This window comes from Macrobrachium rosenbergii, chromosome 32 (assembly GCF_040412425.1).
Source record: "Macrobrachium rosenbergii isolate ZJJX-2024 chromosome 32, ASM4041242v1, whole genome shotgun sequence".
In the NCBI taxonomy this organism is placed as follows: domain Eukaryota; kingdom Metazoa; phylum Arthropoda; class Malacostraca; order Decapoda; family Palaemonidae; genus Macrobrachium; species Macrobrachium rosenbergii.
The window spans coordinates 14,055,858-14,078,278 of NC_089772.1; the positions used below are offsets into that span (position 1 = coordinate 14,055,858).

The window sequence follows — 22,421 nt, forward strand, 5'->3', positions numbered from 1 at the left end:
AAGATAAAATTTATTACAAATAAAGGTACACTGAATGATGAATGTAAATGAAATTACGACAAAATAATTATAGTATTTTCACAAACTTAAGGCCATTTCAGAATTGTAAAGGGGTTTAAAGCCTTCACAAACAAATGTCTTGTATGGTAATTAATACAAAGACTTTCATTTGAAAATTATAAATTGAAAATGTATTTAGAGGAAATCCTTATTAATAGAAATTTAAGAATTAAAACTTTACAAAACGGTAACAGTAGCTTTTAAAAATTGGAGATAGTACAGTATATCCAATTTTTAAGTTTAATGTTAGTCTAGAAAAACTGTACATCAGAAGAAATTCAGTTACCCATTTCTGGAAGATAAATAGGGATCTATTTGCCTTTCCTCTTAAGGGGGTGGGGTGGAGGGGGTAGATGGAAGATTGCTGACCTGTGTGCCCAAAGAGAAAAATAATGTTTGGGGACCAATCCCTATTTTCATAATCCATGATTAAAGTTGGTACTGTTATTTTTAAATTGTTGAAAATTTATGTGGGAGTACCGTCCAAATAATTTTTCTGTTCCAGTGAGGATTGTGAAGTAATATATTGTATGGGCATATGTTAAGAGGCTTTTCCATCATCCACCAAAAGTTGCCATATCGTTGTAAACAGCTGTGTGTGATGTTCCCATGTTGATTGTGTTGTAATGTTGGTGCAGGTAAAAATATAAGTAATTAGGCTATACCTAAGCACTAAGATGAGCAGATCCCATTAACAATGAAATTAAAGTGATTCTGGTACTGATAGTAATTAGTTTATGGACATTTTTTTTACCTCACTTTTTTTTGTTCTGCATGCTACTCTCACAAACAAAGATTCATCTTCCAATTTCTGTTTATTTGCTATTTTCTTTTGGGAATTCGAGTTTTCCAATATTTGTACAGTTTCCATTCACTTCAAAATTGTTGTATTACAGGTGAAACCCTTCTTAGTCCTCTAGTGATGTGTGGTCCTCACGGTCTACAATTTGAACGCCCTGTCGAACTTCGTCTCCCTCACGCTGCCTCAGTCTCACCCAATACATGGAGTTTTGCTCTGAAATCATCAGACACTCCCACAGGTCAGCCAACACAGTGGACCAATATGGCATTGGCAGATGCACCTCATTCATCACACATAGGTGCAAACTGTGTGTCGGTTTTAGTTGATCACTTCTGAAGACACATGAATGATCTATGTGCTGATACTTTTCCCCTCTTGTAAAATCTGAAAACTGTCAGTGTTTCTGCATACTGTCTTGAAAGGTAAAATTTTACTTTTTACCGTACTGTACTGTAATTTTAAATTTTTATTCATCCTGATTTGTTATATCAAACAAATTTCCCAATGTTACTGAACAAAATGACTTCAAATACAAATACTCTTTGGAAGTGTGGTTTTTGTTGTAACTGTGGAGTATTTCTGTGTAACAACTGATCACTGATATTTATGGAACTGCATAGTTTTAAAATTTTTATCTCAGTATGTGATAAAAACTGATGTGTTGTTTGTACAGTACTGAAAAATAGTTGTGTCTTAAAATCATACATAATATCTTATGGAGTGTGGGTTGAATGAGTGTCTTTCAAAAGTGGAGGGGTGTAACAGTAACATTTGATAATTGACTGATTGTACCACGAGAAAGTTAAATATGGTTCATGTGTTTGTACAGCCCAGTTTGCCTTTCAGATACCATTTCCTTAATATAAACTTGATTTTTTTTGCTGTATTCAACTTTTCTCTACAGTTGTGAATCATGTAATATAAGGTTGTCTTCATAGTATATTTTTCCCTTATTTATTTATTGTTTTTAAACATGATGAGATTAGTAATCAAATGTGGGCTTAATGTTCAAAGTAATATAATAGACTGCTTGAAAATGGATACACTTTTCATATGTTTTCACAATTAAGGGGTGACTGTGAAATTTGTTGATGCATTTAACTAATAAGGAAATTCAACTGATTGTGCAAATTATATAGCAGTAATAGTTAAGCTTGACTGGGCTGTGGAAATGTTTTAATTTCCAGTAGACAATAATGTAAAGTTGTATTAATGCTCAAACAACTTGATTTTGTTCTAGATATATAGTGGTAAAAAGAAACTTTTAAGATGAGGTTATACGTTTGAGAAAAAAAAAATTAATAGTATTGTTTACTGTTGTTGCTAGTGTGAAGTGATATTTTAGTCTAAAGTTAAAAGACAGTATCTGATAGATATTTCTAATACTGATGGCAGGATCAGAATCCTTTTTTAAATACAGTATGGGTTTTATTGGTGCACAAATACATTTTAATCTGCATTTAATCACTAAATCCATTATGACTCCATATTAGATTGTAGAAAGAAAAGTTGTTAAAAAGTAGCACAATACAGGTATATCAGTATTGATATCTGCAAAGCATTGAAAAGTGCCTTTCCCCTAGTTTTCATTACAATTTCAAGTACTATAAAATTATCAAATGTTCTTACCTGCAACTGTTGTTTTCTAGTACATGTTTGTTAATTAAGCATCTAAGCTGTTTTGTACATAAAACCGTAACTGTACAGTATTTCATTTATCTTCCACCGCACACGAATTTACGATCTGTAGGCAACTGGGTTAATGAAAATTCAGCGGTGATTAGAACTGAATTTGAGGTCTTCTTCCTTTTATTATTATTATTAATATTATTATTATTATTATTATTATTATTGCAAAAGGTCCAATTATTTGTGAGCCTTTGAAGCAAATAATATAAATGGACTCTTCAACTGGCTGAGCTAATGATAGTTTAAGGGTATTGCAGTACCCTCCTGTAAATTACCTGTTGTGTCAGTATTGTTATCCAGTCATTAAATGTTGTCCTCTCTTGTTCAGCCTGTTAGTATTTGTCCATTTCAAGTTTACTAGTCTAAATTATACAGTTTGATGTTAAGGATTGTAAAGTCTTATGTTACCTTTCACACAACGAATATTATTATTTCTGTATATAAAAATATGTTCTAGTAGTACTATTCCTGTATATTGCATAAATTTGTAACCTATAGAAGTGTTAAATAAAATGGAATTATTTCTTAAAATCAGTTTTACTACAATACTGTTTTATCAGTGCAATATAGATAATGTTAATACATTTCCATAAGGCACAATATAGATGTTAATGGATTTCCATAAGACAAATCACCTAAGTGATGATGAAAATTAAAATAGCAAAATGAAAAATTTTATATCAATTTGTATTTTTCATAACTAACAAACATTCAGTCTTAACACAGGGAAATTTCTCTAGTGCCTGCTGGAGTCTGTTGTTAAAAAAAGTACCAAGGAATTTGGTGGCATGGGAGTTGGCCAAGATGGCGGTGTATGAGTGGTGGCTTGAGGTGGGCAATATACGTCAAGACCGCAGGTTTGCTAGTTATGAAAAATACAAGTTAATTAAAATATGTCGTTTGTTCATATACAGAACAAACCTTTGGTCTTAACATAAGGGAGACTTACTCTTGGAGGGAGGATAGAGAAAGCCCCTAACTGACTGGAGGTTCAGCTCACCCTGGCTCACTCCCTGGCTAAAGTAGGACATAGGAAGCAATCATATGCCTCTGATCTGTAAAGTATAAGGTTACTTGCCAGCCAGAAATCTGGGTTAAGAGGCAATGCAGTTGTCTTAAGAAAATAAAGAACCTTCATTGTTGGAGGACTACTAATCCACCTTAGCCACCAACCTTGTTTGTTGTCATTTCCTCTCTCCCCTTGTAAGAGAGAGGAAGGGGCTTGCTTCTATATATAGTTTGTACTGTATAGGAACAATAAATTAAAATGGAGTGCAGTTCACTCGACTGTATATGACCAGTTCCAGTGTATCATGGATAATTTCTCTCCACTGCCCACAGGTAGAGGAGAGAAAAGAAAGAGAAAGGAAGAAGACCAGTCATCCCATTCACTCTCACTTTCAAAACCAACATCTTAGCTAAGATACAAACTGTCCCGCTTGGGGTGCTGGATGAGCTACACAACTTGTTGAGCAGCCACTACCAGACCCAAGGAGAAAGCGTCCAAGGACTAATGGGCAACAACGCGCAGATAGAAGGATGTGAAGGTGATTTGGCATAGCCATGTACCAGCCTTTAAAATCCTTTGAACCGACAAGTTCTTTTTGAAAGCGATGGAAGGGCCTAGACCCCTGACATCATGTGCTCTTGCATGCACTGAATTGGCATCTGAATTTGAAGAAGTAGTATATGCTTGCTTGATTACTTCTCGTAGCCAAAAGGAGAGGGAGTAGTATTCTTAGACACTTCCTTCTTGTCCTGGCCTGTACTAACAAAAAGCCTTCGACAACCCAATTCGAGCTGTCGAGTCCTTTTTGAGATAGTTACACAGTGCCCTGACGGGACTCAAGTCATTCGCCAGGGTCGTTACCAACAAAATCTCTGTGGGAAGGGATGGAAAAAGATTTGAATCTGTCGTCATGAACCGAGGGATTTTGAGTCTTAGCCATGAGTTCCGGGACAAATTCGAAGGCTACTGACTCCCAACCCCTCGTGTGTTTGACGTCAAAAGGAAGTCCGTGTAGTTCACCAACTCTCTTTGAAGAGGCCAAGGCCAAAAGGAAAACCATCTTCAGGGTCAAATTTCTGTCCGATGAAGCTCTTAAGAGTGTATGGACTATGTGTGAGACTGCTAAGCACTAGTGTTAGGTCCCAATTCGGAGGCATGAGATCTCTCGGGGAACAAGACTGCTCAAAACTCCTGAGGAGCATAAAAATTTCCCACGAAGGAAGGTCTGTGTCCTTCAAACGCAGAACTAAACCTATAACAGCTCTACAGCCCTTGATGGCTGACACTTCGAGGAGTTTCTCTCTACAGAGGAAAATGAGAAGGTCTACCCCAGCTATTGGTAAGTCCAAGATTTGAGTATATAGGCACTTCTGACCATTGTGCCACTCAGGTGGCCACATCTGTCAATAACTATATTCGTAATGCCACCACTGGAAAAAAGGTCTGGCTGAAATCTAGAGCCAAATGGGAATGCATTATTGAAATCTGTCAGGCACTTAATATTCCAGATGCTATATCAGATCTACTGTAGATACAGGCAGTGCCTGCTTACCAGCGGCATCAGTTAACAGTGTTTTGGTTTTACGACACTTGGCTGATCACTGGCAATTGGTTTATCAGCACCAATAACTGGTTAGCAGTGATGTTAAGCAGTTTATCGGCGCTTACAGCATTGTAAACGCCACGTACAGGCAGTCCCTGGTTTACAGCAGGGGTTCCGTTCCCGGCCAAGTGCCGATAACCAGAAATTGCCAATAATTAACCTAATTAATGGCGTTTACAATGTTGTAAGCACCAGTAAACCACTTATTGGCGCTGTTAACTGCTTATCGGCGCTGAAAACCGCTTACAGACACAGATAAACCACTAAAACAAAAATGCTATTGATTAGATCTCATAAGAGATTTTCCACCTCTTCAGGTGGATGGGACTCTGTTGGATGAGTCTGAAGCTTCCAACTATTCTTGGTGTAAATTTTGACTTCATCTTACATTTGAGAAACATCTAATAATAGTGTCAGCATATGCTGCATAAAAGTAATGTTTTATACATAAGGTTATAAAATCAGTGCAAACTATTTTAAGTCATTTAGTCCTTGGTTCCCTTTTCCTGCTGAGAACGAAAAGGTTTGCTGAACAGCAGCACCAATATGCAGTAAATATGCCCTATTTTTAGCTATTTACTTATTAATTTGCTAATCTATTTTTTCTGTTAATAAGCGACATCACCTTGTGTGTTTCCGATTCCTTTGTTATTTTTTTCTGATGAACACCATATTCTTTGGAAGCTTGAATTTCAAGTCAATGGCCCCTATGGGTTTGTTCCATATGAATAGGGTTCATCCTCTGGATGATAATAATAATAATTCTCTCTCAGCAAACTTCTCATCAAGTTGTATGCCTTTAAGTTGCTGCAAGCTCTTGTTTGTTCCTACAGGAATATATAAACATATGCCTTTTAAGTGGAGAATATAGTATGTGCATAGCTGAACAGTTGAATGAATGTAGTAATACAGTTAGCCGGATGGTGGCACTCGTGAGAGAGCGGGTTTTCCTAGCCACACACCCAGCACGTAAAGTGTCACTCGATTTTTCGACCACATTGTTAAGTGCTTTTTTCTGCTTGTTTGCTTGTTTGTATTTTGTTTTGTTGTCTCGATGTCTTTTCTCTTATAAGAAAGAATAAACAAGACCAACATTGACCCACACAAGTTTGCTTGCATTGTTGAGGTAAGGCCTGTGTCCATTCTTCCCAGTGTGAGGAATGTGCACATTAGGCTTCTCCTCAGTGGGAAAGGTTTTTATCAAGGGGAAGGGGAATGATGAGACATTCACCTTCTTCGTCAGGGGGTTTTACGCCGCTGGCGAAGTCGGCAAATTCTCTTACCGCTGTCCAAGAGTGCTTACACACTGAGGGTTAACTCCTCCCACCCAAGAAACTATGCCATTCTTTGTCTGATAGTGTAGCCTCTTATGGGGTTGACTTCCCTCTGTGACATTCCCCCTCTTATAATGGTGATTACTTATCTTCTTTCAGCTATCTTAAGAAAATTGGCATAAACTGAATGTCCCAAGTGACCCAACCTTCTCCACTTTCCTTCACAGTTTGGTGAAGAACAACAAAGAACACTCATCCCCCAAATCGTCTGGGCGGTGGTTTCCAGAGCGCATGAAAAAGCCTATCTCCTCGGCACTTTCCTCTACCAGCTCACTGGTTGGCAAATGTACTTTGTGATAAAGGAAAAGGTGACAAGTCTGTCTCTTCTTCATTGTCATCATCTCAATCAATGTCTCCATATTCCTCTTCACTACGCTCTGCTTCCTTGCACAAACTGAAGAGGAAGGGTAGATCTAAAGGTTCTCATACGAAATCTAAATGGTCATCTCAACCCAGGCTGTGCAGCCATGACAGACCATCACCCAGTCATCACTCATACTCATTCCAGTGGACATAAGAAACATCATTCACCTCATGAAGACAGACAGACATCACGAAGCAACCGTATAAAAATTTATGAAATCTTTACACCATCCAAAACGCTTTGCAAGCTACCAGAACTTAGGCTATTGTAAATCACTGTTTGAAACCTTTGGTAAATATGCAATGCACTACATATATATATCTAAAAAAATTGTTTAAAAAACTGCATATTATTTTACACATCTGCAAAAAACTGAAAGTGATCGGGTTAACTGGACACACAGGTCTACATACTCCAAATTCTCACCTTAGGTGAAAACAAAATTGAAATGACAGGTTTGGGCCCATGGACTATGGGGAGCCAATTGCTGACATGGTAAATTTTTTTTAAGTCAAATGTCCCTTCAAATACTTAGGAATTTGGCATGAGTAACACAAAACTAATCAAGAACATCAAAAATTTTTTATATAATTCCAAGATACTTTACTTTTATAATTACTTCTCTAGAAAAGAAATCAATATGCAACTTCCTCACTTCTTTAAAAAAGTTTACTGGTCCTTAAACTTCATCCACAAACCATGACTGACTTCCTATTACCAGGAGAGAGAATAGCGTAATAGATTTACAGAGCAGTACACTGCTTGAAGGGGAAAACCCAAAGAAACCAAACGCATTCAACAATTTGGCAATTTTATTACAGTGAAATATTCTAAATGACTATTTTCAACTACAAAAAGCACCATAATACCATATTTATCTAACAACATTAATCTTGACTACTTGGATAACTTCTTCAGAATTTAGAGCTGGGTAAGCTAGTTCCCATAACTGTTGAAATATAGGAATTTGTTCACTTGGGGATATAAGTCCTATCACTTTTTCATAAGGCAAAACAAGTGATGCTTCTGCTTTTAGAGCACTATCATCCTCTTTCTCGACCCTAGAACGGGCAAAATGAAACAATTTTCCCCAGTCATCTGCACTGGCTGGTAATACTATAGTTGAATCCTCTGATTCTAAATCTTCAGAGTCTTCCTGGCTCACTGCAACATCACTTTCATTGGTTTCATCACAGTCTTGTTTCACTTTACTCCCATCAAAAATTGCAAGAGTGTCTAAATTAGTAGCTGCAGGACCAGCTAGAACTTCGTGACTCATGTCGAACTGTCCATCTAAAACCATCTCCACAGGGGAATCAAAAAATTCATCACTTTCCAATAAATTACCATTTACGTGAACACCAGAAACTGAACTGGTATTCAAAATACCACCATTAACTGCGCCTTTCCTTGATCTTCGCACAACTGAGGCTTTGGAGTTCCGAACTGATGCTCGATATTCTCTCCCCGCAATCCTTGCAAATTTTTCTAATTTTTGCCTATGTTGTACCTTTTCACTACCCTTCAGTTCCTGAAATGATCCATTTCTGTTACGTTTGTTCCTCTGCAGTATGTGTTCTAAAATATTTTCCTCTTCTTCAGTAACACTGGATTCTGGATGGGAATGTTCATAATAGTAAACCACCCTGATTTTTCCCGTATAGTCACAAGTGTCTTTATTGAAGTCCTGATACACTTTCATTCTAGCATAACAGAGGCATGGCTGAATTTTGTGAACCCAGTTATGTTTATCCGAATATTCGCGTTTTGCAGCTTTCCTTGCAGCTGCAGTCCGCAAGGAGTGAAATCTGTGGCATACCATTAACCGTTCCGAACGATGAGGCTTTCGGCGCCGTACGTCACAAGTGAACCTCACTTTATGTTTAGCTTCTTCACAACTAACCCAATTAAAAAATGCCTTTTCATCTTCAAACTCGTGGTTCTCAGAGGCCATTGTAAATTTATGTGCAATTTGCCAGTGTTTCTGCAGCTCAGTAAGCTTAAAGAAAGATGAATCACAGCGCTTAAAATGGCACGAGAACATTCTTGGCAATTTGAATTTTTTAGTTCGACATTCTTCATTCTTTATGTGACCTTGATAACTTAATTCTGACAAAAACCCTCTATTGCAAAGTTTACAAACATATTCAAATTTTCCTTTGCATATGGAAACATCCATATCGTCCTTATTTTTTTGAAAACTAACAAACTCCCACTCATGGTCTTCATCTTTCCTTTTTGCACACTGTTCAAAATCATCCTCAGGTTCTTCCTTAATGAACGTATTTGTTGTAGACCTTATTGCTCTGTGCTTTTTATCCATGTGCTCATTCAAAGAACCCTTTTCCAGAAATAATTCACAGCAAAATCTGCATTCATAAGACCTCATACACTTGTCATTTAATATGCTACTGTCAGTTATCAGTAAAAAGGTTTTTTCTTGGTCAATAATATCATTTATGTTGCTTTCAGGGTTATGTGAAACACTTCCATCCTCCGCAACACACAAAACAGTCTCACCTTCCCCTCGTAATTCCCCTTCCATAGTCCAGCATTCCTCAACAGTAATACTTGCAGATTCTTGAAGTTCCTTGTTCATGAACTGTGAACTCGTATTTTCAGAAGTGCCATTTGCTGTAGATTCATCCATGCCTTTCGTAGGAGTAATGAGAAGAGACAAGTCCTGTAGACCGTCTGTCTTTCCAATGTGTGGTTTCATAGTTACTGTAACCATTGGAGAGTCTGTCATTTGTTGCTGAACTAATTGTACAGCAGGAACTTTGTCTTCAACATCATGAGTGGTTCTGGATAGCATGGGACTACTTATAACTTTTACACTTTCACCCGCATGATGATTCTTGATGTGCTTAACGAGCTGATGCTGATTTTTAAATATAGCCCCACAATCGTCTGCAGGACAGTCATGGTGAATACGTTTAAAACCAAACCCATTAATCCTCTGCTCACAAAAAACCTGGTGTATGGTTGCCCCGCGGCTATTCTTGCATTTTTGTCCACAATAAATACATGAAACGGCAAACTTTACCGGCTGCACACTATCGTGATTCTCACAAACGTGATCTTCAAAGCTTACCTGCGTGGCAAACTGATCACCACAATCACTGCAAGTGAATGACTGACATCGATTAGCTGGATTTGGTTCGCTGTCTTCCCCCTCTGACTCATCGAATTCCTTGAGAGTGATCTGTCTTATCCCTTCCACAACCTTCGAGCGTCTTGGCCGATGCTTTGCCACGCTGTGTGTTTCGCGGAAATGCTGGACAAGTTTGACTTTCGAGGGAAACAACGCCTCACATAATACGCATTCCATTTTTGTAACATCTGGAAAAAAATACAAGTCATTTGATACAATCGCACTGCAGTGTATTTCCGACTAACTAGTTGTCAACCATTTTTATTTCAAACAAGTTTTTACAAAATTACTCTATACATACATATATTAAAACCTAAAAGGCTGGAACAACTGCCTTAATTGTGGTACAATAAAATGCTAATTCATTCATGGAATGGAAGGATGGAATCCAACTATAAAACTTTTCTTTTGGAAAAAAAAATCCAGCCAGTTTCTGAGGAGATCAATAACTAAATTGACAAATTAGTGTCCAGAGACCAACTGTTTTTATGTAACAGCAATCTACACGTTATTTACTTTCATCAACAGCCAAGCATTCTAACCTAATCATTCTAAGTGGTTACACAAATCCGTGACATTGTGCAACAAAACTACCCTAGCACACAACCTGGCTTCACTTTATTCTTCCATTTGTCTACAAAATGATTCTTCTACTCTGTCCCTGGTTCTATTTCCCATCCACCATTATTTGAAACAACTACATGTTGCTTCCCTTAATTAAGAACAGCTAAACTTCTCTGTCAAGTGCTATACTGTTAGAGTATTCGGAATCTTTCCCACAATTCCAGTGATGTACTAGCTCAAACGAGATTCCAGTGGCTTTTGTTTTTTCCATTTTTGAACATATTAAAAAAAACAGAGTAGCTCAGCTTTAAAATATCAAATCCAATGTGAACCATGAAATTATTTAAAGCAAGCAAACCTAAAAAGGGCTTGGCTCTCTACAAATACTCTCTTTAGCCTAGGTCAGAGAATCTGTGTGAATGGAAAACTTTCATAATTTCTTTCACAAATAAATTCAGGGTTCTCAGAATTCATATCTGCAAGTAAAGACAAAGCAAAACTTTGACCATGTACCAAAGTAAAGACAGTTTCATGTCAACTCTTGCAAAATATCTAAGATACACAGTACATTTACTGTCTGCGTGAACCCAAATGTATAACTGTACCAACCTCTTTATGATCTTATCCGTCTTAAAGAAAGTCTTTCATGACGGGCCAGGACATACCTTTGAAAAAAACCAGTGCTGGGAGGGAGATTAAGTGTAGCAGGAATCAACATCGTTGTTGCTTTATGACAACTAATATCCCCCAAAATTTCTTTGATTAGATATCAATCATGCCACGGTATGACACACATAATGAACGAGGGTCAACCTCAAAAGAGGAGAGAAACTGAAATGTGTGGTCTGTCCTTCCCTGGGCAGTGTCTAAACTCTGCGGTTTCCTCTCCAAAAAGAGCTGAGGTAATTGGGGTTTCATTGTGCCACTGACTTACCATAACTTGATGCTGCATCAAGTTACAGCGCTGTTAACTTGATGCCTATTCTTGCCATCAGTGCCATCAACAGCACTTACGGCACGGAAATTAATGCAACATCAAGTTACAGCACTGTAAAATGCCGTACACAGCGCTGAAAAGGTGCCGTAAGATCGACTCTGCTGTAAGTCGGTGACGCACCGTCTTTCAAAACAAAAAACATCACACAGGAAGCAAATGCCAGTCAGGAAATGAGGCACAGAGAATTCGTCACACGATGGCAGCCTAAAGCAAAGTGGAGTGCAGTGTAAAACATCCCACCAACGCGCAAGTGCACTGGTGGGATGTTTTACAACGGGGGACCCTGCCCATTTGAGAGGTTTAGCCCAGGGGTTGCAGCAGATTTCCTCTTGGGACAGCGAGTGGGCGGGGCTTCCCCCCTACCACTGATAGTTAACGACCTTGTCTGAAAATTAAATTGCCATTCCAGCTTGAGTCCGCAAGATAAATCCTATGTAAAGAACAAAGGTTTTTATTCGTGTAGGAAAAAATGTTTTAACTCAAAGCATGAGAAAGATCCTCTTCAAAATTAAACGACATGCCAGCCAGCCCCTTTGATTGCTCAAGGGAACGCCACTCAACGAGTATTATTTTATTATTATTCAGAAGATGAACCCTATTCATATGGAACAAGCCCACCAAAGGGGCCACTGACTTGACATTCAAGCTTCCAAAGAATATGGTGCTCACCAAGAAGTAAGAGAAAGTAAAGGTATATACAGAAAGAAGAGATCTCACTTATTAACAAGAAAAAATACATTAATAGATTAATAAATAGATATAAATACCTTAAAATGCAAGGAGGCACATTTACTGCATATTGGTAATGCTCTCGGCAGGAAAAGGGATCAGTTGCGAATGTGAAAGATCTCTATTACGAAACAACTTAGGTAAAAGTCACAAACAAGACACCATCCGTCGATGTTCCAAGTCACAACCGCTAATATTAGGAAACAGAAACCTATCACCAAGAACCACGCGATCTAAAAGAGGTAAATCTCTGGCAGAAGCAGACATCCACACCGGAGAACAGTATTCTAGTAAAGGAAGCACCAACGACCTAAAACAGGTTGCACTGATTTTATTGGTGATAAATATATGAGGCCTTACGAACAATAACTAACTTTCGCGCAGCATTTGCTGAGCCTTTCATTGCATGTTTCTCAAAAGTAAGATGTCAGTCAAAAATTACACCTAGAAGAGTTGAAGCTTCAGACTCATTCTACAAAGTCCCATCCACCTGGATGGGAGGATGGGGTGGAAAATCTGCAAGAGATCTGCTAATCAATAGTTTTTTGTTTTACTGGAGTTCAGCCTCATACCCCACCGACTACATGATTCACTGATCTCTGTCCCGACTGAGGCTGAGGGCAGCTTCATTTCTCATAAGTGGAGGCTTTACTACACCCACAAGTGTTGCATCATCGGCATACTAAACAATCTTGTTTTCCAGGCCAACAACCATATCACTTGTATAAACCAAAAATAATAGTGGACCAAGAACACTACCCCCAAAATCCTAAAACATATCCACCCACTCCAAGATTCTGAAGTTTATAATCAAGTGCCTTACGATTTACTAAATGGAAAGCACTAAAATCTATTTGAATTACTCTATACTCAAAACCCTTATCAAGGTTCTCTTGCAAATGGCACGTCAAGTCTAAAAGAGCATCACAGATACCTAGCTGCTTTCTAAATGCATATTGACTATCAGCTAACAACCCTTTTGATTCTTTTAGATTCTATATACTCGTATAGTAAGAGCACAGGGAGAATATAAACTGGCCTGTTGTTACTACAGTCTGCAGATATGCCACTCTTAAGAACAGGCGCTGTTGGCATAAAATCTATAGAATCTACTGTACTAATCTGGGGATACAACATGCTAGAAACTTTTTTTTAAAAAACAAATGGAAGAAACCATCAGGATCCTTTCCACCCCAGCTATCACGATTATGTATCAAGAATTTTCTTAACATCCCTAGAGCGAAATGCAAATTTTGTGAGAATAGGTTCAGGATGACAAGTATATATCAGGGAGAGGGACATCCTCAGCTGACTGCTTAGCTTCAAAAGCCCAATGAAGCAGTTCAGCCTTTTCCCGAGGGCCAGTAACCAATCTACCATCATCTGTTAGTAGTGGTGGAATGGAAGGTAAGCCTGACCAGATGAGGCTGAGTAATTCCTTCAAGTTTCCTCTTCAAGGAATTATTGTCATTTCTCTCAGTTGTATGGTAAGTTCTATTCATAGCACAGCGAGACTCAGCAAAAATAGTGTACTTTTCATTCGAACGATTTCGTCTCCATGCGCTGAATGATCTGTCTGTCATGGTAAGCTCGTCTACATGTATCATCAAACCTTGGCTGGTCATTTGTCCTGAATCTGATGACATTTCTAGAGACATACCTTATTAAAAGCCATCATCATTTCATTCAATGTCTTGAGATCAGGATCTAATATACCACCTGAAATATTAAGAGCCTGACAGGCTTCGATAATACGATCCCAATTGGCTTAGATTTCAGCCAGACCTTTTTTCCAGTGGTAGCAAGAATATACGGATTGACAGAAGTCCATCTCAGTGGCGCAATGATCATAAGTGCCTAAACTGTATGTTCACGGACCTTGGACTTGACAATCGCTGGAACATCTGTGAATATGAGGTCTAATCTATTACCATAAATATATGTGGGTTCCTCAATTTGCTGGACAAAATCAGAGAAGACACAGTACTCACGAACACAACAGCAGTGTTGACCTGTGGAATTTGAATTTAGCCACTCACTGTGCTTTGCATTATAGTCTCCACAAATAGCGAATGAAGCTTTTGACTCCTGAGACTGAGCCATACTAATCCTTTCCAAGACAGTCATAGTATATAAAATTGTTGACACATTCACATACTTGGAATGCGGTATACAGTACAGCCGATACATACACACTATAGAACTTACTGAAAATTTTACAACAAAGAACTTCATGGCAACTACAGTACTCTCCAAATTTTTCTCACAATACATAGGTCGTCCAGACTTAGTTTATGCAGCCATACCTTGCCCATGTGGGATGTTGTGATGATAAATAAAGTCAGGGCCATCAAACCACAGAATTAAAAACTCAACCTTTGACTTGTTACTACTTACAAGGGTCTCAGAGAAGAACATCAAATCGCAGTTACGGGCACAACTCTGGAGATCAAGAAAATTTTGCCTTAAGCCTCGAATATTTGCGTAATGCACTTTGCAATTTTTCTTACAGTAATGAGTAACAGGCCTAGGGTTCAGCTCATTGTCTCCTGAAAGAATTAAAATTAACAACATAAAATTAGTGACAAAACAACAGTAACATTGTAAAAATCAACAGAACAATAAATAACAATACCATCAACAACAACAGTATTTACAATATTTACAAAAATTCTGTTGAAAGTATACCGGAAGCGACTGGTCGACAAGGCAGGGCTGCACACCTTGTAAAGGCAAATAAGAAATCCTCTAGCTGTGAACTGGGGATGACTAGTGAACAGGAAAATGTTTCAAACTATAATATCCCTTGCACAAGACTCCCTTGATCTGTATAAGATGAATTAGTGTAGACCTTGGGAAAGCAAGCATGAACACTATTGAGCATGTGCACATCAGACGCTTGGAATGAACCTAGAACTGACCAAGGTACTACTTGATCATGTACACACATACTATCGTTATAATACCCGTAGTATACAACTGCAACCTGTCTGTATGCTCACAGGCTATATGATCAGGAGACCATGCACGCGCCAAACTAAGGGACAGCACTCTCCACGTCCCTTGGCAGAAGGACACAACCAAGAGTATTGAGCGCACTCGGGAACCTCCATGTCAACCCTACCTACAATAGATGTCCCAACTCACACAAGAAGACTAGTAGGAGAAGAAGGAAGAGTTTGATGACAACGAAGGGGTGAAAGAATTGCAACTGCGCTTCTTCACCTTATTCCTTCTAAGTATCCAACTCTCCTGTCAATGGTGCAAGAGAACTGGTCGCAGCGAGGAAAGCAGACACTGACGGCGCACCAATCGAGATCTTGCAAATTTAGCTAATGCTAAGTGGTCTAGACAAGAAGCAAAAACAGAATTAAGTGATGAAATATAAACTAACACACTGAAGTTACAGGTGCTGCCCTGCAGCAGGTCTGTTGACAGTGGGCGAAGAATGAAAAAAAGCCGGGTAAACCAAGTATTTGCATTTATATGGAACGGCAGTCTTGAGAACTCTTGTATTATCAAGGATTATATAAACAAACTCACTGTCTGCTATAATCTGGCTGACTTTGGAGCTGTAGTCTGTTAGATTTGAGGTCATGTAGTATTGCTTTTAAACAATAATGTGGAATGCTGATGCATATTACTCAAATTTTGCATTCTTCCATTACGTATACCCGATTGTCTCATTATCTTATTTCTTAAAATGGGTGACATTAGGGAACCTTTATCGTTTATTTACTTATCCCTTTTACCATTGAATATCACAAAACCCACATTAACGTCTCTAACCCCATGGCAAACATCTTAATAAAAATCAAGTCAAACCAAAAATATATGTAACTGCAGTTTTCCTGTACTGCAGTTAATTTATTAAATGAGCTAAAAATATATTTCCTAAAATGACAAGCTGGTTGAAAAGACTGATCCCCGAAGGAGTTAAGGCTGGAATATTTAAGGTAGGAAGGTGGGGAGGGGTGGGGGAGGATATAAGGGTCCCTGATGCCGGTTGGACCCAGCGCCTTCAGTTATATTAGGATGCATGCCAAACAGCTCTTAGCCATGGCTAAAGTCAAGTTAGGTTAGGGGGTGAGGACAGCTGAAGCACTTAGGACTGCTAGCACTTGGATTCCCAGGTTAGATCAGGTTAGGTTGTCAATGGTTGAGTTGGAATGCATCCCTATATTTTATTCTGTCATTAATGGCACCCTAAGGCAGGCTAGGTTGGGTGGGCGAAAGGAAACCCCCTAGGTTGGGTTAGGTTATACTGGAATGCACTGATTCTTTGAACAGGCTTTGTCCCAATATTTTACAATATATAGGATATAATTTTGGAGATTTTTACTGATTTCACACAAGAACCAGATACTGTACCTGTATTTTTCATAACTGCTAGTGTTGTGATTGTATGTTTAACCATCTCTGTTCGTCTAATTCACTATTTTTTATTTTTCACAATCCAAAAACCTCGGTCTCAAACTGGGGTACCCCACAATTGCTAGACTGGCCTATAGGGTGAGGTAAGGAAATTACTAGTCAAAAGACCATAAAAATCAAGAGCCACTGAACAGAGAGCTTACATTTTCACGAAGAAATTAATGTATAAAAAATATTACAATGACTCAAATCTCCCTGCAATAGGGTTCTTCCTACTCTCGACTGGCATCATTTCATTTTATTAACAAAATTTGATAATGGAATCTTTATACTTATTATAAAGTCATACTAATATCAGGGGGGTCACGTGGTCAGGCCTAAGCTAACCCTTCACTACAGTAGGCATTTCAGAGGGTACACGACCCAACCACCCTACCTGAACCTACCCTTGCCTACCTTGGGGGGGGGGACCCGCAAAAATAAAAGCCATCACAAATCTACTGTTACCAAGATATTTACCATCTCATTTATGTTTTAACATTTATTCCCATGGGGCTGACACTTGGCCTAAACACCAGTCATGGGAGTGGTTGCAGAGGTCAAGTAACAATTTACCAGTGAATCTGCTATTATTAAAAGTGGCTTAGTTGGGGCAACTTCTGGAATGGAACCTTTGAAGCCATTCATTGCTGGAAAGGAAATTGAGAGTAGGTAGGTTTGAAAGGTGTAACAGGAGAAAAAACTCGCAGCTGCACTCTGAAATAAGTGTTAGGAGAAGGGCGGATAGCGAGATTGAAGAAAGAGAATATAAATGAAGGTACAGTAAAAGGAATGAAAGTTGTTGCAGCTAGGGGCCTAAGGAAGGCACGCTGCAAAGAACCTCAAGTAATGCCTACAGTGCACTCCGTGAGATGAGCTGACAGCACTATCCCCCCTACGGAACCTTCGGGTTGAAGCTGGAACTCCACCAGTTATTGTATTATCATTCAGACGGCAAACCCCATGCAAGAACATGCCCGCAGGGGGCCACCGACTTGAAATTTAAGCTTCACAAGAGAATACATGGAATTCATTGGAAAGAAGCAACAGAACTTAATACGAAATACGTAAAGGTGAACTCTCTTATTAAAAATGTACAAAATTATAAAAAATAATGAAGAAATGTTACCTCTAAGAAAATTTTAAACCCCTAGGCTACACAAACAGCTAATCCAACCTACAGGCTGGGGTGGGGTTTGAGCAACCCCCTCATTGCAACGACACGGTCTTAAAGCCTAACAGAGGTTATTCTTGGCTAGGTTAAGCTATGTTTTTTAATGACTACAAATCAGCCGAGCCTAAACCAAATTAACATGCATGGGTAAACGTTTTATTTAGCATATGCCTCCGGGGGCCTACTGGGCTAGCTGTCAGGCGAGTCAGGCTTCATAACGCAAAAGCGTAACCTGTTACAAACAGCCTTCAGCACTAAATACGCAGAGGAAAAAGAGCGACGTCTGACACAGTCCGACAGCGGCCTTTGTCACAAACGTCAAAGAGCCCAAAAGAAAGTCGACCTTACACAACCTTTTTGAACAGATATCCCCCTAAAACTCACGGCTTTGCGGCAAGTTCTCCCCTCAAATGCCAGTCCTGTTGATATGCAATACTCACAAGGATGCCGCGAAGTGAGCAGAATCTTGCAGATGCTTGCAACGGCGTAAATACCAGAACGAATAGACGTTTCACCACCAATGTAAATAAAGGAAGTCGAGGGTTCTTCACGTCCACAACATAGATATGCAATAGATGCTAGATCGCTCGCACGTTGAGGGAAGTGACGCCGTGCGGTCGCCATCTTCAGTGTGAGGCTTTTTCTCGTTTGGGGCGTTGTCGTTTCCTGTGATATGTAATCGTCAGTTATATCTCTTTACGGCAGGATTGCCTCAACCACTTCTTAAACAAATATATTTAACATACAGTAATTAAGACAGCATAATATTCATGTAAAAACCTGTACAGCATATTTTAAATGTGCGTGTAAAACTCACGTTCACAAAATTAAGAGCAAAATCAGGTAGATTTTCTGAAGATGTCTCGCTTATCTTTCTATAAAGTAGACCTGACACTAAGATATGACAGAATGTGTATGTAAGAATGAAGAGATTCGATAAGGGGTACTGATAATTTATGGTGTAAAAACTGCTTGAATATGCAGTTGGAGAGTGAATGATCTGTTGTGAAAGAGGTCTCAGACAAGGTGTGTATGAATCATTGAACAGAATGATTACTACATTTACAGAAAAAAACGGGAAATGTGGGTGCTGGTTTGGATGAAAGAAATTACGTCAAAAATAGGGTTCATGTCAAGATTAGCGAAGCCACTCGCAACAGGATTCGCTTTTCTTTACAAGAAGGTTATTGGGTTCGTTATTCTTTACATGGGAATAAGCAGCTGTTCTAGATATGAACACCGGTACCAGACGTTTGATCACCCAGGGGCTAAACAAGGCGAAATACATTTGACACCCCATGGACTGGTACTAAACACGGCGAAACAGTGTAGATGAATCAAGTTTCGCCGTGTTTAGTACTAGCCCTCATGTGGAATTGGAGTTCGGATCGGAAAGGGTTGGCCATTCTCTACATGGGGGTCATTGGGTTCGCTGTTCTTGACACGATGTTGTGTTAGACATGATGCAAAAATAGTTTGGAGGGAACAACTTTGGTTGATGATACAAAATTAACTGATAATCGGCAAGATAATCTGCAGAAACCGGCAAAAAGGTTTGAAAGTGTATCCAAGAAAATAATTTTTAAGTGGGTGTTTACAGCTGTAGAATTATTATTGTAAACGGATGAGAATGCAAGGAGTCGTTGTGATGGATAAAAGTAGGATGAGACGCGAGAAGATATACGCCACAGTTAATTAAAGCAAAGGAAAGTTCACGCGCTGGCATTCAGAATTAGTCAGGATCCCGAGAGACAAGAAAAAAAAAAAAACAAAATGAACGAGGGAATGAGATCAAGAAGAGTTAGGAAGCTAATAAAGGCGAAATATGTACCAGCTTAGGAGAGGACAAGTCAATGGTAATACAAGAAAGTTCTATAAGTGATTACAGCGCTGAAAATGAGAGGTACTTGGATACAAGAGACAGATTGTGTAATAAAATAGAGGGGGAGCAAAAAAAGAAAAATAACTGCAAGCCCAGCATTGTGGTGGCTGTGAAAGGCACAGATGGAAAACTAATGGAAGAAGTTAAGGAAGAAACCAAAAGGGAGTACGCACAATTTAACACAGATTTATTTATTTCTAAATGACAAGCATATAAAACACTAGAAAGGGTATCAGATGAAACTATCATCCCGTAGCAAAACCGGAAAGAAATTAATGGGAAAGGGATCAGAGAAAATGTCCAACGATTTAGTGTTCACGATGTAAAAAGCAATACAAAGTTTAAAGAAAATACACATACTAATGAAGAACATCTAGCACTAGTAAGAAGCAGCTGAAAATATCCATGTACTTTGGTACCCTTTCCTTATGAGCCTGCAGGTACCTGCCCAACTACGAGGCCTTACTCTGGGGGGTTACCTTTCCCAGGAGAGCCCTGGGGTTTCAGGGTCTCCGCCCGGTCGGATGACATTCCTTCCCCTTAAATCACAAGGCTCAGCTTGATCAGTTGGCCCTACTTCAGGTCTACCTGCTCGTAATCTAAATGCCTCCAACCGACTGGAAACCTCTCTTCCATGACTTCGTTCTGCTTGAAGTCCAGGGGTGCTCACCATCTAGATTGGACTTTCTTCTTAGCTAGCTTTTCCAAGGGACCCCTAGGGCACCCACAAAGGCTGGAGACCCAACTAAAGGGATACCTTACCTAGGCAGCTTTTGCCCTCACAGGTGGATACTTTTTGACCTGGCAAGAAACCCTACCTCCCTCCTGGGACGGCAGCCTAGGAGGGGGGCCTCCTGGACAGGGGTGCTGAATCCCTCTGGGAAGGCATTCCAGAGAAGAAACACCCCCCTTAAGAGACGTCCTTTCTAGATAGCATTGGCAACCCATCCCTGTGATGAGGCCCACTTCTGGTTGCACTTCCCAACCTGGTAGTAACCCTGCCTCTCTCCTTGGAAGGCATCTATGGAGGAGGCTCTCCCTGTTGGGGGCGCTCTGTCTCCCTCTGGGAATATATCCTTGGGGGTGGGATGGACACCACACTAACCGGTGTCTTCCCTAGGAAGCCATGACACACACACCTCTGTTGTGATGGCCTTTTCTGGAAATGCTTGCTCTTTACCCTGGCAAGAGCCCTGTCTCCCTCCTGGGAAGGTATATCCAGAGTAGGAACTCCCTGCTAGATTCCCTAGACTCCTTAAGGGAAGGCATCTCTGTGTGAGAGGGTGGAGGCCCTCTTAAAAGGATGCCTTCCTTAAGAAGCCATGGCCTCTGTCTCAGAGGTGAGGCCATCCTGCATGGATGTTACCTGGCTTGGCAGGTATCCCACCACCCTCTTGGGAAGGTAGCCCCTAGAAGAGAATTTTGATGCTGGGGTGCCCTGGCTTCCTATGCGAAGACATCCCCAGGTAAGGGCTGTGGACCTTTGGTGAGGCCATCCAACATGAATACTTCCTGGCCTCCCCTCTGAGAAGGCAGCCCCAGAGGAAGACCTCCCTGCTACAAAGTTCTGGTTCCCTCTGAGAAGACGTCCCTGGGGAAAGGGTAGGAGGGCTTCTTGATGGGTCTCCTTCCCTAGGAAGCTATGGTCTCCACCCCTGTGATAAGACCCTCACATGGGGATATTTCCCAGCTTGGCCAAACCTCTGCCTCCCTCCTGGGAAGGTAGCTCCAGAGGAGAACCTTCCTTCAAGGGTGCTCTTCCTTCTGGGAATGTATCCCAGGGGGAGAGGGCTAGAAACCTCCTCAAGGAATCCCTTGCCTATGGAGACTGGCCCATCACCTTGTTGTGCAGACCTCCTCTGGAGGTATTCCCAACCTGGCAGTAGCTCTGCCAGAAGGGTTACCCTGTCTCTCCCTAGGAAGACATCCTAAAAGAAAGGCTCTTCCTATAGGTCCAGACCCCATCGTTAAGGTATGGCCCACTTCTGGAGGTAAGTATATCTTAGTTTAACCAGACCACTGAGCTGATTAACAGCTCTCCTAGGACTGGCCTGAAGGTATGGCCCACCTCTGGAGATAAGTATATCTTAGTTTAACCAGACCACTGAGCTGATTAACAGCTCTCCTAGGACTGGCCTGAAGGTATGGCCCACCTCTGGAGATAAGTATATCTTAGTTTAACCAGACCACTGAGCTGATTAACAGTTCTCCTGGGGCTGGCCTGAAGGTATGGCCCACCTCTGGAGATAAGTATATCTTAGTTTAACCAGACCACTGAGCTGATTAACAGCTCTCCTAGGGCTGGCCTGAAGGATTAGATTTATTTTACGTGGCTAAGAACCAACTGGTTACCTAGCAACGGGACCTACAGCTTATTGTGGAATCCGAACCACATTATAACGAGAAATGAATTTCTATCACCAGAAATAAATTCCTCTAATTCTTCACTGGCCGGTCGGAGAATCGAACGTGGGCCCAGCAGAATGAGATCCGAGAACAATACCAACCCGTCCAATGAGGAAATGCGTACAATAAAAAAGAATATCATGGTAAGGACTGTTTGAAAAATCAGCCACAACTTTACCATTCTGCACCGAAGAAACCGTTAAGTATTCATGAGAGAACAACATAACTAAGTTTACTTAGT

General features: G+C 40.0%; 2 protein-coding genes across 36 annotated transcripts in view; one reads left to right on the forward strand and one right to left on the reverse strand.

Annotated features, from left to right (window-relative positions):
• The window catches only part of LOC136855727 (tight junction protein ZO-1-like), a 409,885-nt gene extending 407,186 nt beyond the window's left edge, over positions 1-2,699 (forward strand). For 27 of the 32 annotated variants that reach the window (XM_067133072.1, XM_067133086.1, XM_067133096.1 and 24 more), the window contains one exon: positions 957-1,410. In XM_067133072.1, the coding sequence (XP_066989173.1) occupies positions 957-1,198 (242 nt within the window). In that variant the 3' untranslated portion in view covers positions 1,199-1,410. Of the gene's footprint in view, positions 1-956 lie in introns of all 32 variants that reach the window. The other 5 variants (XM_067133076.1, XM_067133067.1, XM_067133069.1 and 2 more) reach the window with 2 other exon arrangements.
• A 4,959-nt stretch (positions 2,700-7,658) lies between these two features.
• Positions 7,659-22,421, reverse strand: part of LOC136855730 (uncharacterized) — a 126,732-nt gene continuing 111,969 nt past the window's right edge. For 2 of the 4 annotated variants that reach the window (XM_067133099.1, XM_067133101.1), the window contains exon 2: positions 7,659-10,203. In XM_067133099.1, coding sequence (XP_066989200.1) covers positions 7,736-10,203 — 2,468 coding nt within the window. In that variant the 3' untranslated portion in view covers positions 7,659-7,735. Of the gene's footprint in view, positions 10,204-14,702; positions 14,855-18,332; positions 18,554-22,421 lie in introns of those variants that run through there. The other 2 variants (XM_067133100.1, XM_067133098.1) reach the window with 2 other exon arrangements.